The sequence below is a fragment of the Leopardus geoffroyi genome, chromosome D1 (assembly GCF_018350155.1).
Source record: "Leopardus geoffroyi isolate Oge1 chromosome D1, O.geoffroyi_Oge1_pat1.0, whole genome shotgun sequence".
Lineage (NCBI taxonomy): Eukaryota > Metazoa > Chordata > Mammalia > Carnivora > Felidae > Leopardus > Leopardus geoffroyi.
The window spans coordinates 716566-734634 of NC_059329.1; the positions used below are offsets into that span (position 1 = coordinate 716566).

An 18069-nucleotide genomic window follows, 5' to 3' on the forward strand; every position below is an offset into this window, starting at 1 on the left:
TCTCCCAAAAAACAAGAGTCCAGGGACGGATGGCTTTCCAGGGGAATTCTACCAAACATTTAAGGAAGAGTTAATAGCTCTTAAGGAAGAGCTATACTCTTGAAGCTGTTCCAAAAAATAGAAATGGAAGGAAAGCTTCCAAACTCTTTCTGTGAAGCCAGCATTATCTCAATTCCAAAACCACACAAAGACTCCACTAAAAAGGAGAAGTGTAGACCAGCTTCCCTGATGAACATGGATGCAAAAATCTCAACAAGATACTAGCCAACCGGATCCAACCATACATTAAAAAAATTATTCACCACGACCCAGTGGGATTTATGCCTGGGATGCAGGGCTGGTTGAATATCCGTAAAACAATCAATGTGATTCATCACATCAATAAAAGAAAGGACCAGAACCACATGATCCTCTCAATAGATGCAGAGAAAGCATTTGACAAAATACAGCATCGTTTCTTGATAAAAACCCTCAAGAAAGTAGGGATAGAAAGATAATACCTCAAGACCATAAAAGCCATATATGAAAGACCCAACGCTAATATCATCCTCAATGGGGGAAAGCTGTCAGTTTTTTTAAGTCAGGAACAAGACAGGGATGTCCACTCTAGCCACTGTTATTCAACATAGTATTGGAAGTCTTAGCCTTAGCAATCAGACAACACAAAGAAATAAAAGGCATCCAGATCCTCTAGGAGGAGGTCAACCTTTCACTCTTCGCAGATGACATGATACTCTATATGGAAAACCCAAAAGATTCCACCGAAAAACTGCTAGAACTGATCTATGAATTCAGCAAAGTGGCAGGATAGAAAATCAATGCATAGAAAATGATTGCATTCCTATACACCAACAATGAAGCAACAGAAAGAGAAATCAAGGAATTGATCCCATTACAATTACACCAAAAACCATATAATACCTAGAAATAAATCTAGCCAAAGAGGTGAAAAAATCTATACACTGAAAACTGTAGAAAGCTTATGAAAGAAATTGAAGAAGACACAAAAAAATGGAAAAATATTCCGTGCTCCTGAATAGGAAGAACAAATATTGTTAACATGTCAATACGACCCAAAGCAGTCTACATATTCAATGCAATCTCTATCAAAATAACACCAACATTGTTCACAGAGCTAGAACAAACGATCCTTAAATTTGTGTGGAACCAGAAAAGACCCTGAATAGCCAAAGCAATGTTGAAAAAGAACACCAAAGCAGGAAGCATCACAATCCCGGACTTCAAGCTGTATTACAAGCTGTAATCATCAAGACAGTATGGTACTGGCACAAGAACAGATACTCAGGTCAATGGAACAGAATAGAGAACCCAGAAATGGACCCACAAATGTATGGCCAACTAATCTTTGACAAAGCAGGAAAGAACATCCAATGGAATAAAGACAGTCTCTTCAGCAAGTGGTGCTGGGAAACTGGACAGCGACATGCAGAAGAATGAACCTGGACCACTTTCTTACACCAGACACAAAAATAAACTCAAAGTGGATGAAAGACCTCAATGTAAGACAGGAAGCCATCAAAATTCTGGAGGAGAAAGCAGGCAAAAATCTCTTTGACCTTGGCCGCAGCAACTTCTTACTCTACTGTCTCCAGAGAGAAGGGAAACAAAAGCAAAAATGAACTATTGGGACCTCATCAAAATAAAAAGCTTCTGCACAGCCAAGGAAACAATCAGCAAACCTAAAAGGCAACCACAGGAATGGGAGAAGATATTTGCAAATGACATATCAGATAAAGGGTTAGTATCCAAGATCTGTAAAGAACTTGTCAAACTCAACACCCAAAAACCAAATAATCCAGTGAACAAATGGGCAAAAGATACGAATAGACTCTTCTCCAAAGGAGACATCCAGATGGGCAACTGAGGCATGAAAAAATGCTCAACAGCACTCATCGTCAGGGAAATACAAATCAAAACCACAATGAGGTAACACCTGACACCTGTCAGAATGACTAACATTAACAACCCAGGAAACAGCAGATGTTGGCAAGGATGCAGAGAAAGAGGATCTCTTTTGCATTGTTGGTGGGAATGGAAGCTGGTGCAGCCACTCTGGAAAACTGTCTGGAGGTTTCTCAAAAAATTAAAAACAGAACTACCCTACGACCCAGCAACTGCACTACTAGGTATTTATCCAAGGGATACAGGTGTGTTGTTTCGAAGGGACACAGGCATCCCCATGTTTATAGCAGCACTATCGACAATAGCCAAAGTACGGAATGAGCCCAAATGTCCATCGATGGATGAATGGATAAAGAAGGTGTAGTGTATATATGTGTGTGTATATATATATATATATACATATATATATATACACACACATATACATACACACACACACACACACACACAATGGAGTATGACTTGGCAATCAAAAAGAATGAAATCTTGCCTTTTGCAACTACATGGATGGAACCAGGTGTTACACTAAGCAAAATTAGAGAAAGACAAATGTCATATGATTTCACTCATATGAGGACTTTAAGACACAGAACAGATGAACATAAGGGAGGGAATGCCAAAATAATATAAAAACAGGGAGGGGGACAAAACAGAAGAGACTCTTATTCTCTTCATTCTCTTCATTTGTCTTCATTCTCAAAATCTTGCTGACTCATTGCTCACAGTGGCCACGCCCTCTGGGACAGTTGACCCCATTTAGGGTTTAAGTCACAGTATTACTTGGGGACCAAACAATAAGCCAATGGAATAAGCTTTCTGTTCCTCACATGCTTATTGAGCGCCGTGTTCACATCTGAAATAGAAATGGAGTGTGAGGCGGTTTACCCTGCAGAGAAGTTCATGATCTCATAGGAGAGATCAGTTCTAACCTGGTGGTGTAGAGACACTTGTTCTCTTGTTTGTAGCTGGTGGTTCTTCTTGCTGCCAATCCACGTCAGCCTCTTGTAGCAGGAGATATTCCTGCTAATACACCCTACAGTTGTTGGAGACGGCGGGCGTTGCGGGAAACCTGGCGTCCGGCACCCCCTCTCCAAATCGAACGTTTGCAGGAATGCGATAGCCAAGAATGCCACCCGCCACCACCCCCGCCGCCCCCAGTAAAATGCTGGTGCGGAGTCAGACGGGAGGTAGAAAGACTGCAGTGGTTCTAGCTTTGGTCCCCGTCACTGGCAGGCACGATGGGACAGTGGGACGCAGAGCAGAGTGGCCAGCCAGCCAGCGGGAGGTGGGTGGGACTCACGGAGTTTGCCGTGCCCTTTTGCAGGAACGGGGAAAAACTTCGAGTTTTCCCTGCAGGTTGTTGAATTTTGCTTTCCTGAAGTCTGGCATCTGAACCGTGTAGTTCTTCATGGACACGGAAGAGTTAACCCTGCAGGCGTGAGCCCCTCAGCGGAGGTGATGGTGATGGAGGTGATGGTGATGGGGTCTGGTCTCACCCTTGACTGTGCAGGCTGCTCTCCAGGGGGCTTGGGAAGCTTTGGATTTACTGCTGCAGCAGCTCTGTCCCCCGCTCCCCGCCCCCCCCCCCGGAGCTGGCCTGAGGCCCCCCTTTGTGGGGGGGGGGGTGGCTTCTGACCGGGACCCCCGCATCAGCATCTGTGTCTTCTACTGAAGTTGCTGCATGGAGCCTCACTAGCTTACTTTTCCAGTACTTTTATTCATGAGCAGCATCAAGTTCATCCCAAGCGTTGGGAATAGATGTAAGGAACTCCTCAGTGTTTTTGTTACTGTAAAACCCGTTTCCCATGATGTTGGCTCAGTTATCCCTTACAGGATTAGGTGTTCAGTGTTTGATAACAGCATACGAGCACGAATTGGAAGAGCATTTTAGAATTCGTTGGGGTGGACTTTGCTGGTTACTTAAGAAATGTTTCCTCTCCCCCTTTTGTCTTGGAATTTAGATTAACAGAGTTGAGCCTCTTACAGCCTATGTGAAAAAATGATTGTATGAAGAGGTTTTCAACAATGAACATTCTGAGACGTTTGGTTACAGGACTGAGATTTCTCCTTTATCCCCAAATTCCGTTGTTGCTCTTGTCCCAGGAGTCAGTCTGTCTACACCTGGGTCGTTACAGTTCTGGTTCCTTCCTATTCATAGCTGGGTGTGTGTGCAAATTGAATTAATGGTCCAGAAACATTTCTGTCATTTCTGTTTCCTTCCCTGAAAGTTGTCCTGTCTCCCTGCTGTGTCTCTTTGTCGCCATCAGGTGAAAACCATACTTTTTCCCAGGTGCTTAAACGTTCTTGACTTGGCCCATCCATTATGAAGTTTTTCCTATTTTATTTTATTATTATTTTTTTTAGAAAAGCATCTTTTGTTTTTCTTTTTAATTTATTTTAAACAGAGAGAGTGTGAGTAGGGGAGGGACAGAGAGAGAGAGAGAGAACTCAAGCACTATTAGTGCAGAGCCTGACCTGGGGTCCAAAGTCCCGACTCGATGACCTGATCTGAAATCAAGAGTCAGATGGACGCTTGACCAACTGAGCCACCCCGGTTCCCCGAGTTTTTCCTATTTTAAATAGTGGGCTAACACAGGAACAAAGCCAAGAAAGATATTTGATGCCTTTGTGTTGGAGGGGCCACATTACTACTGCTTTTATATAACTGAATTTAATCCTTGCAGCCCTAGGAAGTAAGTAAATAAATCATTCCCGTTTTAGTGAAGATGAAACATTTTGATAAAATGACATGCCTTTGGGGCACCTGGTGGGCTCAGTCAGTTAAGCTTCTGACTTCGGCCCAGGTCATGATCTTGCAGTTCATGAGTTCAAGCCCCACTTCGGGCTCTTCACTGAGAGCACGGACCCTGCTTGGGATTTTTTTTCTCTCTCTCTCTCTCAAAATAAATGAATAAACTTAAAAAAAAAAAAAAAAGTGACCTGCCTGTACAACCCAGATTATCATTGTCGGACCTGGGATTTCAATCCATGTCTGTTTTAACTTTTCTTGCTGTTCCACAGAGAGGTTTCTAGAAGGAGGGATTTGGGTCTCTGAAAGGGTAGATGGAAGTTAGGTGTTTTATAGTCCAGTTGGGGAAAAGATGGCCTGAAGTAGTCTGGAGAAATGTAGCAGATGTTTCTTTTCTTTTTTTTTTTTTTTACTGTTTTATTTTTCCTTGAGAGAGAGCATGAGCGAGGGAGGGGCAGAGAGAGAGGGGGACACAGAATCGGAAGCAGGCTCCAGGCTCTGAGCTGTCAGCACAGAGCCTGACTCGGTGCTCAGACTCTCAAGTGGTGAGGTCATGACCTGAGCCGAAGTCGACACTCAACCGACTGAGCCACCCAGGCCCTGCCTCCAGATGTTTCAAAAGAGTAAGAGACTCCTGTTAGGCTAGATGGCTGCTGATTATATGGTGCTGACAGCACCTGGTTTGCATGGGTTTTTAAAGAAATATGTGTCGTCTAAGCCATTGTGTGTGGCTCACTGCTCATCATGGAACGCATTTGTGTTGTTGAGGTAAACACTAGGAAGAGTTACTTTTGGTAGATTCTGAGGACGATTTAACCGGAGTCTTTGACGCCAGTATTTTTACTGGCGCTCAGGAACTGTCATGTAACAAGAAGACCGTGCCTAGAGACGGAAGCACCGTGTGTTAGCATGTATCTCAGGTTATACCAGTGCCAGAAAGCTTGTTTTAAAGTAAGAAACACAGCAGGGAAAACAAAACCAGCATAAATTTTTAGAGTACAAACCACCAATTTAAAGGAATAGAAACACATAGTACCCCAAAACCAATTTATGTCTTTACCAATTAACTGATCATTACCATTCTTTAATGATGATCGTGCCTTCTCTGTAATAAAGGTCACCTTCTCTTCTGATGGCAGAACTCATTTGCTAGTCCTGAATTTTTAGTCTTCATAGTTGATGAATTGGAAAAGAAAGCATTTAAGGGTTTTTTTTTTGTTTGTTTTTAAGTTTTTATTTATTTATTTCGAAAGAGAGAGCCAGCAGGGTAGGAGCAGAGAGAGAGAGGGAATCTTAAATGGGCTCTGCGCTGTCAACACAGAGCTGGATGCGAGGCTCAAACTCATGAACCATGAGATTGTGATCTGAGCCAATACCAAGAGTTGGTCACTTAACTGAACCAAAGGCGGGCCGTGAAAAGAAAGCATTTAAAAGGATTCTGAGAGGCACCTGGGTGGCTCAGTCGGTTAAATGTCCGACTTTGGTTCAGGTCATGATCTCAGGGTGGGTTCGAGCCCCACACCAGGCTGTGTGCTGAGAGCCTGGAGCCTGCTTCAGATTCTGTGTCTCCCTCTCTCTCTCTCTCTGCCCACCCCCCCCCCCACCCCCCCGCTTACACTCAGTCTCTAAAAAAAAAAAATTAACATTAAATATTAAAAAACAAATAAAAGGATTCTGAGTCTCTCTCTCTCCCTCTTTTTAAGTTTTATTTATTTTGAGGCAGAGTGCTAGTGGGGGAGGGACAGAAGGAGAGAGAGAGAGAGACAGAGACAGAGACTCCCAGGCAGTCTCTGCACTGGCAGGTCGGAGCCTGCTGTGGGGCTCAATCCCATGACTGGGACATTGTAACCTGAGCCAAAACCAAGAGTTGGATGCTCAGTCACCTGAGCCACCCAGGCGCCCGAGTCTCTCTTGTAATTACATTCCTTGAAGAAATTCTCTTGTGCTAGAGTGGCAGTTTAGCATTTTAGAAAACCCTTTTCTACTTAGAGACCAGTAAGATGAGGTGGAAAGAGCACTGAGCCAGAAGGTAGAAGACGTTTTAATCCTGGCTCTGCTGCTTGCCGGCAGGGTGACTGAGGGCCAGCTCTGCTGTCCTCTTTGTTAAGGAAGGACTGTTCTTGAGCAGGGGACGAGGGCAGATGTGGGGGGTTCCGTTCTCAGCTAGGGAAGTCCTGATCGGGCCCGCTGCCTGCTTCTCAGCACCGGCTTCTCCCGTGCGGTCCCTGTCACTGTGGTCACCGTCTCCGTGGAAGAGCTACAGCGTCCTGGGAGAAGTCAGCAGAGGTTGGCAACTTTCCCCTGCACAGTAAATCCTAGGGCTTCTGTGGGGAGCCAGCGTGGTATCTGACGTGTGGGAAAGTGTCGGTGGGTCTCGTCTCGTCTCTCCTCTCCTCTTCTCTTCTTGCACATTTTACTCATTTTAAGTAATCTCTATGCCCAGCGTGGGGCTCAAACTCACAACTCCGAGATTTTGCTCCTCTGACTGAGGCAGCTGGGCACTCCTGTGGGACATTTGACATTCAGAACCTGTATGGAGGGTTTCTCCTCCCCTCTTCCCGTAGTATCCAAGGGGTCTGGGAGAGGTCATGTTTGTGTGTCCCTGAGCCCATCCTCCGAAATCCTGGCAACTGCTCTCATCTACCACGGTCCTGTTGTATGTGAGCCGGAGAGATTCAGAAGAATGTGATCCTGGGTTTCTGTGCTGGGTGTCGTTGCAGATATTTGTCTACTCGCGCTTAATTATGCGAGGACTGGAGGACGGAGGTGGTGATGGCGAGGTTGTCTTAAGGCATCTAAACAGCACCCCAGATGCTCTCACGTCATAAGAGGAAGCGTCGATAGTACAGAGACTGGAGATTTCATACTAGTTCTGAGTACATCCCAGCTCATCTGCCCTTGGACAAGTCTCTTAATCTTAATAAACTGTACGTTGTTGTCTTTATTGTTTTGTTGTTGTTATTGTTAGTGTTTTTTCCAACCTTTCCGAGAGAGTCCAGACACAATGGCACGCTGTCATCCTCCTTGCTGAACAGCGGTCCTGGGGGAATGAGGGCTTGGGCCCTCCCATCGTAGCTTCCTGTTCTTATGGTTTCCCCGGTAATTTGGAGGTGTGGCAATGATAGTCTTATTCTTTTTAAGGTCAGAGTCCCTGCATCTTCAAGGCCCAGGTTTGAGCTTCTTAAGATGTACTCCGGACGGGAGAGTGTAAATACAAAGCTCCTTACAGATTTTTTTTTTTTAAGTTTATTTTATTTTGAAATTGAGTGAGTGCAAGCAGGAGTGGGGCAGAGAGGGAGAGAGAGAGAATCCCAAGCCCCGACGTGGGGCTCGATCTCACGAGCCACAAGATCATGAACTGAGCAGAAACCAAGAGTCAGATGCTTAACCAGCTGAGCCACCCAGGCGCCCTGAGCTCCATAAATATTTGTAAATACCATAGCTGTGATGAACTTGTGGGACTACGCAGAACGTCCGTTTTCTAGTGGTTTATTTACTTCAGTATTTCTGCCCCTTTTTTGGTTGTGTATACATTTTGCTAAGTCATCTGGTACGTGAGACCAGACTGTGCCATGTAAAGTAAGACCGACAAGCCACTGTGTATGCGGGAGAGACCATTGTCAGGCGTGCACCTCCGTCAAGTACAGCCGCTTACATTTCATCAGTCCCAAAGTTGACAAGTTCATTGTCTGCCGGCTTTTGCCGCTCCAGAGTGAGATCATAGGGTTTATCTTGGTCATAAATCCAGTTGCTTTTCTGTTCCAAAATAATAGCAAAGGTTTATTTACATATTTTTAAGGTGCTATAAGATTTCACACTTCTTGTTTCCTGTAATAAGTTCAGCATCCAGACTTTGTAGAAACATGATGAACTGAACCTTTGTTTCTATGCGGTGTATAACCACGCATATTTTAAAACTCGGAAAATACTGTTCTAGGAGTTTCCCTTGATTTGATTTTCTTGGTTTATATATTTTGATTGCTATTTATAATTTGACGTTTTTTAGAATCAGTGTAGTGTGAGTGACAATTCTTTTCAAACCCTTTTCATATTAGCATTTATGTGGACTCTTCATCACCCCTGTTCTTAAGTAACGCACACTGGTTTAATATGATTCCCTCGGGAACGTGCCGAGCTACGCTAGGTTCCCCGCACTCTTCGGGTGCACCTCCTTCAAGAAGCTCACATCCTAGTGGTAATAGCGATTGTGTTTTGTAATATTCTGGCGTCTTCTATTGAATCTTCAACGCCCGTGTCTTTTTATTCTACCCTCTTAGCATTTTTACAATAGTTTTGTCATTTGGTATCTATGACCCAGAACTTAACATTTTTGAGTGCTGTCCTTTTCATATATTTGGTACATAAATTGTTTTCAGAATTCCTGGGTACCACGTGCAGTCCTCTTGTGTACTGGACGTGCGACCTCGTGCCAGTCCCCCAGTTTTCATTTGCGTAGCGGGACTACCAGTAATACCAGCCTCATCCGTCGTCCTGCTGTTTCTTACTTAAGAGAATGGAAATCCTCACCCCAGAACTCCTGCTCCGACCAGCCAGGATTCCTTCCTTCGCCCCGTCCGCCGGCTGATGCAGTGGAAGCCGGGCCCACAGTCCGTTCCTTCCTACCGTGTGCAGTGACCCCCTAGCACATCTTCAGCTTGTCTCTTTCTGTCCACATTTAAATGTGTCTGTTTTCCTCTTAAACACCAAACCTCTTCCGCATCTGGTCGTAGCTCCGCTTGCCTCCCTGGGCACAGCTCGCTCGGCCGCCTCACCCCCGTTTACCCTGCCCTCTTCCTGCCGCCCCCGCCCCTCTTGCCATCGTGGCCCGTGCCCTCCTTGCTGCTCGTTCTGCTGGATCTCTCATCCCGAGTGGTTTCTTTTCTGGAGGAGGTGGGTGGGTGACCTTGAGAGAAAGTTTGATGTTCTTGGGGCAAAAAAGAAAAAAAGCTTTCTTTTCATTAATTCACTGACAGATATCTGTCACGCTTCTAATCACCGAAGATGATTGTAGTTGATAAAACGGATAAAAGTCCCTATTTCCCTGGAGCTTTTTGTTCGTTGGAGGGGACAGGCAAACAAAATAAGTAACATATGTCAGATTATCAGGAAAAAAATAGAACAAAGAAGAGGGAGAAGACTGGGTTTAGACAGGACACATTTTAGGTGGCGTGGACGGGGAGGGCCTCAGAGAACACGGCTCCGGCCCAGGGACCGGCGGAGGTGAGGGGGGGTGCCGCGCGCGTGTCCGGGGGGATAGGAGGCTTGCAAACTGTTGCTTGGAGTTTTCAAGAATACTTCTGTGTGGTATGAAATGTTTTGGTAAAGATTCTTGTTCTTAGGATAAAAAGGAAGGCTGGATATTTTGGGGTATACTGTTTCAAATTGACTTATTAGGATAAAACAGTATTTTTCATGATTTAATCTTACAGACTAAGTGAAAGCAAATTCTAAGGTAAATTTTATTTTATATTTTCTTTGGCATCTAAATGATTACATGCTTTTATGGTCGGGCAATTTAGATAATGCCATCTTTATTAAGGAGATTTAGATGGTCTTTTTTTTTTTTTTTTTTTAATTTATTTTGAGAGAGAGTGGAGGATGGGCAGAGAGAGAGGGAGAGAGTGAATAGCAAGCAGGCTCTGCACTGTCAGCACAGAGCCCGACGGGGCGGGGAAGGGAGGGGCTCAATCCCATGAACCATGAGATCATGACCTGAGCAGAAACCAAGAGTCAGATGCTTAACTGACGGAGCCACCCAGGCGCCCCGAAGATGTAGATACTTTTTAAGCAAATGGGACATTAGCTGAGGTGACATAGTACAGCTTGATAGGGCTCTGAATTAACTGGGGTTTAAGAGCTTTTTCAGGAAGAGAAATTTTAGCATTTGTGTGCTTACATAACGTTTCAGCAAAATAATTGATCTCTTGACAGCAGTAAAAGTATACATTCTCTGTATTATATTCAAAACCATAATTTATTTCAAGGAGAAAGGTGCATTGAGAGCATATTTACACATTGGTGCCCACATTCCAGAATGTTCATGTGGTGGTTATGGTTGGCCATCAGAACAGGATCTTCTCAGCTCTCACGTAGAGGCCAACTTAATTATAAGTCGGTTAAGATGGTTTGTGTCATTGATTAGTTTTGAGAGAAACCCAACTGCTGAGTATTCAGAAACTTGGAGCAGTCCGCATCCTGAGCCTGCTTCCAGTGCACCCCACTCTTCTCCTTGGTCCTCGCAAGTGGAGGGCCTTTAGGAAGCCTGGAGACCAGGAGTATGCAGTGACACATACGTTGAAATTTATCGGCCCGTCGTAATCACTTGGCCATTTCCTTTCCTGCTTTCTTAACATTAAACAGGCGGTGAGAAACATTTCTCTCCGTTTTGTTCTCGTGGATGTTAAGCTTGTTTCCAGTATGACTACATGCATTACCATGTGTAAGATCTGCAAGTGTGAGGAGCACTGCACATCTAGACATTTTACGCTTTAATTTGTTGGTGGCTCCTAGGGAGGCTTGGAGAGGAGGAGGAGTAAGCTTTTAGTGGGTTTGCGAAGGACTTGGTCTTCTGGAATGGGGTGCTTCCCCGGCAAGACAGAGAGCAGGCTGTGCCTGTGTCGTCTGCACCTGAGCGAGTGCTGGTGCTGCTGCTGAACAGCCCACAACTGCTGGAGAAAGGCGTGCTGGGCGGGAGGCTGGGGTTTGAGAAGCCGTGTGCTCCGCCAGAGAGACAAACACTCCCTCTGTTGACGGTCGGCCTGCAGTGGCCTCCACTTGACAGGGGCCACTGTCACTCTGAGCTGTGCAGTCTCCGTGTGCTTCATCCCCTCCTCCCACGGCCAGTAGGTAATACCTAAGGTTCGTTCTAGCCAGAGCGTAATGATCCTTTTTTCCTGTCTTGTCAGTAAGATTTTGTTTTTGTTTTTTTTTTAATGTTTATTCATTTTTAAGGGAGAGAGAGAGGGGGAGGGAGACATAGCTTGAACAGGGGAGAGGCAGAGAGAGAGAGAGGGAGACACAGGATCCGAAGCGGGCTCCAGGCTCTGAGCTGTCAGCACAGAGCCTGACGTAGGACTCGAACTCACGAGCCGTGAGATCATGACCCGAGCCGAAGTTGGATGCTTCACCGACTGAACCACCCGGGCGCCCCGGCAAGATCACGTTATTGAGGAGATCTGTTCTAGCTCCATTTCAGAAAAGTTAACGACCGCGTATCATTTCCTTACCGTTGACACGGCAGCTCATCTTGAAATGATTGAAGAAGAGACGACTCAGATATGAAATTTAAACAGCTGCACAAAAAATGATCGAGGGGGGTACTTTTTAAAAATAGCCCTTATTTTTGGCCACCTCCCATTCAAAAACAATGTTTGTAAATGATTGTTTGATGGTAGGAAAACCTAGCATTAGCGAAGCAGAGTTCTGTAATTTTGCCATCCAGAAATAAACACTAAAACTTGTTGATGTCTGTCCTTCTCATGTTTTCAGCACATTTAAAGTTAGCCTCACACTGTGCATACTGTTTTAGGACCTCCTTTAAAAAGCAGTACTACAAACATTTTCGTTATTAAATGTTCTTCTAAAATATTTTCAATGCCTGTATAGTAGTCTGCTGTACGATATAATATTTAGTTAGCCAATCCCTTTGATTAGATGTTAGCTGGCTTTCAAATTTTTGCTTTTATAAATTTTACAGAGAGAACTTTGCATACATGTTTGAATACTTCTCTGGGTATTCCTTAAACATAATTTCTTAGGTAGTTTTATATTCATAGTGATTCTAGTTACTGTTTCACTGAAACAGACTTTGCTGGAAGAAGAAAACTTGAACCATCCTATGTCGGATACTGTGCTAGACACGTTGGAGTCTTCTAGTTCGCAGAATCTTCGACCCTTTGCACCCTCAGTTTTACAGATTAAAAATATCCACGTGCCTATGTAATAAGATATTTTGCAGTAAGTTAACAGTATGCAGAAAACGTTTAAATGTTTTCTTTAGCAACTTAACAAAGGCCTTTGATGGTCACGAGACACTGAAAACTTAATAGATCTAGGTTTTACTTCTGTTTTGGCTTTGGAATATATATTTATAATATATAAGTTTTATTTAATATATATTTTAATATATATTTAATATTTAAATATTTAATATATATTTTAATTCAATATTTAATTTAAATATTTAATATGTATTTTAATATATAATATATATTTTAATATACATTAACATATATATTTTTTCCCCTCTTTGTATTTTTACCTGAAGGTCTAAAAAAGTATGTGTTAACTGGCATTCTTAGCTCCCAGAGGAAAAAGTGGGTGGTTCTCTTGTGAATTTTGGGTTCTGGTCATGTGACTACGTCATAGGTGATTAATTTATAAATTGCCTTTTATGTGTAAATTAGAAGCAGGCGGTAATAGTCTCCGAGGTGAAAATGGTGTTCCCTTCCCTTAAATTCCAGGCATGGTTTTTCACATCTTGTTCCTGTAGGACCTGGGTGGTGAAAGTGCAGTGGGCACAGGCCGAGGAAGGTTCTCACAGAGGACGGGCGGGCCGGTGACCGTGGGAGAGGCCTTCCGTGGGTGCACATAGATCTCCTCTGCTTTGGGAGGTGGGGTTGTTGCTTTGAGGACCTGGTGTTCGTCGTCTAACGCGGTGGTTTGTTTCGTCCCAGTCACATCGATCAGACGACAACATGGCAGGACCCCAGGAAGGCCATGCTCTCCCAGATGAGCGTCACGGCACCCACCAGCCCACCGGTGCAGCAGAACATGATGAACTCGGCCTCGGGTGAGTGAGACCCTGTCGTTGGAGCACGTGGAGGAGAGGCTTGGGCACCACAAGGACCTTCCATGGAAAATAGTCATCATCCTTGTGAGAAAACTGGAGCATGGGCGACCGTTCATTTCTACCCGTGTTTTGTTTTTGTTTTTTTAACCCGTTCATTTATTTTTGAGAAGGGGGGTGGGGCAGAGAGAGAGGGAGACACAGAATCTGCAGCAGGCTCCAGTCTCTGAGCTGTCAGCACAGCACCCACTGTGGGGCTCGAAATCACGGACCGCGAGATCATGACCTGAGCTGAGGTCGGAAGCTCAGCCGACTGCACCCAGGCGCCCCGTTTCTACCTGGTTTTTTGTGGGAGACTTCGTCCTTTATTTCAAAATCACATGCTTTACCCAAGCCTTGTTCAGTTACTAATCTATAGAAGGGCTGCAACCAGAAGGCACCGTTCTTACAGTTTCAGTTCTGAAGTCAGTGTCTCCCGATTCTGTTTGGTTAATTTTGACACACTTGTGTTTGAGTCGACTTTGACCCACTGCTTTTTTTCTGTCTGAGGTCTTAAAGTTGGAGGTTTCTTTTTTCTCTTAGTGGTTTGCGTGGGAAGCCAAGCTGTGGTGTTCTTGACTACCTTTTAACGAGCGTATTTGTTCTACCTCGAAAGTAACCGGAAGGTCGCAATGTAGAAACCACTAGTATGCGTTACTGAAGGCAATCTGCCCTTTTCCCTGGTGATAGACCTGAGGATGGCTCTTTTCTCTTGGTTGGCAGTGTGTTGAAACATGCTGGTTTTCTCATCTACATAATGGGGATTCTGTTGCCCATTACTCCAGAGGGGGAGATATTAAAGGAAATAATCCATATAAAGCTTTTATTTACAGTTCTAGTGCAGAATAGGTACTGAGTGAAGGTTTAGTGACTTCCTAGTCAGTCAGGTACCTCTGCTGTGTGGGCCCCAGGCCACAGCTACCCCCTTGGGCCTCTTCGTGCAGATGGGGAAGGGATGCCCTGGCAAGACATGGCTCTGTGTTTGCATCTGGGATTGGAGCCTTCGGGTTGGGTTTCTGCCTCGGCCCCGGTTCGGAGCACAGAAGGCAGCGGCCGTAATGGGCCACCTTCAGGGCTGTGACGGTGTGTCTGTCACGGCCCATTCCTCTTGCTCACCCGGCAGACTGACCAGCCCACGTGGGTGGCTGCAGTGTAGACTGTCTTCGGCAGCAGGCTTTGGAAAGGACTGCTGGCCTGTGGGGACAACAGGCCAGCCAACCGGCTCCGGGCCCAGGAGAGCCCAGGACTGGAATCATCCTTCTGCCCCGGAAGGCGGGGCTGGCGTGTGGGGTCTCTGGTCTGTCCTTGCCCTTGCTGGGCCAGACACTTGAATTCTGAAGAGTTACGTGCTAAAAACAAACATGAAGAAAGATTCATGACGAAGCTTTTCTTGTCATAAACTTTGTTTATATAAACTGTTGAAAAATTCATTCCCTTAATCTTCCATTTAGCTTGTTTTAATGTGAATACATTTACTTATTCTGCAGAAACTTAAGTGTGATATTTAATTTAAGTCTTAAGGCAAAATATTATGTATTTGGCTGATATTTTTACTTGACATCTAGTTCTCTTTTATCAAATTTCCAAATAAAAGTTGTGAAAGCTGCCTTGTATTTATAGTCCCAAGAAGATGACTCACATTATTCATTTTGTCATGTTCCACCTAAAACCATGCCCTGGAAGCCAGTAATAAGTAGGTTATTAATTTAAAGTTTATTTTGGAAGATTTAGGCATTTTGCACGTAACAAGTTTGATTGTGATTCTTTAGAACATGGGTTTAATTTTTTCCTATTACATTTTCTAATGATAACGGCCTGAGCAAGTAGGGAGAATTTGTATTCAAACTTGTGTTTAAATTCAAAAGTATATATCAAATTGGTTATAGTGGGTTTTAGAATATTTGCCTGTATTTTTTAAGCTCCGTGTTTTGGTTGTAAAGTATGTTTTATATACCGCACATAAACCAGTAGGCACGCTTGCCTGGAGCTTTGTTTGGTGAACAGAGTGACTCGGGCAGGGACTGTTGGAGCCAAGTGGCGTCCAGCCAAGTGGCGTGCTGGGTTAGGAGTGGGGGGAACAGAGTTGACCTGAAATGGGACAGGCCCCTGAGAGAGATGTGGGCATGTGTCGGGTGGTCGGAGAGAATGGTAGGAAGACATGTGAAGGGTTCTGGGGTCCTTTTGTACCATCTCCCTTAATTCTCACAGTGGCCACTTAAGTTAGGTGCTTTCACTAGACTCCCTTCCCGTATGAGGAAACTTACATAATTGTCCCCAAATCACACGGTTGATAAGCGGTAGAAGCCAGGATTCAGGGTTTGCTGGTGGAGGCCCAGAGCCCATCCTCTTAATCTACACGTGAACCAGGCTTAGAGTCAGTGTCCGAGGAAAGCCTCCACGCAGCTGGAGGCGGTCTGTCAGTGCGCCCGGCTCACGGGACAGCTCTTCTCCAGAAGGTGGTGGGTGTGGGGGGCTCGCCGAACAAGGCTCCGCACCGCACCGCACGCCGCCGAGTACATACTGCACCTTAAGAAGAGAGAACATTTATGGAGGGCATGCAAGGTCATTGTCTTCAGTGGGCTGGTGGCGCAGAACGATGCTTTAAGAAAGGAAGAGACAGGGTAAAACCAAAAAGTGTTTTGTTTTGTTTTAACTCAAAGACAAAAACTGATCCTAAAAAAGAAAAGGAGTCACACAGAGTTTCAGAATGAGAGCAAGATGTTAAGGGGATGTGAAAATTCTTACAATGGCACAAATTTAAATCTAGATTCTTCTGTATTTGGTCACAGACACAAATGGCGTAACTGCCGCGTCAAGTGCTGAGGCTGTAGATGGCATGTGTATGGTGTGAATTCACACGACTCCGTGGTTGGCTTTCATTTTTTCCGAGCTAGTGGACATTTAAGAATAGGGGACTTGTGCACGGTATTGAAATGCTTTGGAACGAATGTCACATCCTCCCTTCCTGTGAAACGACAGCTCTCATGTCACCTCAGTCAGGTCTTACGCAAGGGGCTCCCCTTTCTCTGTTGGGACGCACGCACGGTGCTTGGTGGCTGTGCTTTCCGGAGTGGGGGGGTACGTGCCGGTTCCGCAGATCACCACAAGAGAGATTGGCCGGATCTGCCCCCCTGTGCTACCAAGGTCATCTCTTCAGGAGAGTTTTGAGCCTGGAGACGGTGAGCAAGAAGAATTGTGAGGGTAGGTATTTAAATACATTCGAGAATGTTCGCTGCAACAGAACAGCAAGGGGCTTCCAGCTCAGCAGGGCGCACACAGTGGTCACTGCACGTCTCTCCTGAAGCACTTTCCTGGGTCGGTCATGCTAAATGCAGCTTGACTTACACTTTTGTCCTTAATCATTTAAGCAAGAACTTTTTCGCTTTTGCTTTTTAAAAAAGAATTCTCCTCCTTCAAATATTCGAGTCTAGCTTTGTGTTCTGGTCTGTTTCTAATCAGACCACCTCCTTAAAACTCTCATTTTCTTTAGACTCTCCAGACCCGTTTTCTGTATCACTTTTCAGTGGTTCACCGAACTGACTGATCTTTTAAAATTCTCTCCATGTCTGAGAGTGGATGAAATCCTATTGTTTGCATTCAGTCTAATTTAGTTTAGCAACATGATCAGTTTACTTCTGTTTTCGTAAGTTCTTTTTCAAAATATGAGGTCGAAGTGATGGATCCCATTGCTACTCTGGATACCCGGGGTTTGTAATTGGCCAAATTTCTTAATATGTATCATTGAGAAATCACTGATTTGCCAGTTAAATGGTACACCGGGAGAGGGTTCTAGAGACCTGATTTACTAGATTCTTTTTTATTTTTAAATGTTTGTTTATTTTTGAGAAAGAGAGAGAGAGAGAGAGAACAGAGGGAGACAGAGAACCCCAAGGAGGCTCCACAGTGACAGCGCAGAGCCTGACATGGGGCTCGAACTCGTGAACTGTGAGATCATGACCTGAGCTGAAACCAAGAGTCGGACCAACTGAGCCACCCAGGTTCCCCAACTTAACTAGATTTTATGAAGTAGATTAATTCATATCCTTTAAGTGTCCACCTAATTGGCATATAAATGACAGTGAACTTTGTAAAAGGAATTTGATAAGTGAGGAAAAGAAAACTAAAAGGAGATTGGAGCCATTCAGTAAGATAATATTCCTATTTCGTTTTACGTAAAAATCTATAATAACGTGTACCTATATAAAAGTATGTAGAAGCCCTACTCTCTTACATTACTCTAGATGATGGGCGCCCAGCGGCTCAGACAGTGAAGCAGGTGACTCTTGGTCTCGGGGTCAGGAGTTTGAGCCCCACTTTGGGCATAGAGATTACTTTAAAAACATTCCTTGAGATGATTGCCCTTGAGAAATTCTGTCAAGTGTGTTATGTTTATAGCATGCAAACAGCCTTTTGTGCATGCTCGTGATCTGTGTAAAATTGGTCTCCATACGGAGAGTTTGTGGGACATTAGTGACTTTTATGATAGACAACGTGATACTTCCTTAACCAGCTTTATTTATGTGAAGATATTAAATGTTGAGTAGTAGCTCGTTAACTATAACCGGTAAGA

The 18069-nt window shown here is 44.5% G+C and overlaps 1 protein-coding gene across 8 annotated transcripts in view; it reads left to right on the top strand.

Annotated features, from left to right (window-relative positions):
* Positions 1-18069, top strand: part of YAP1 (Yes1 associated transcriptional regulator) — a 114284-nt gene that overhangs the window by 43525 nt on the left and 52690 nt on the right. For all 8 annotated transcript variants that reach the window (XM_045486579.1, XM_045486584.1, XM_045486581.1 and 5 more), the window contains exon 3: positions 13348-13463. In XM_045486579.1, the coding sequence (XP_045342535.1) occupies positions 13348-13463 (116 nt within the window). The remainder of the gene's footprint in view (positions 1-13347; positions 13464-18069) is intronic.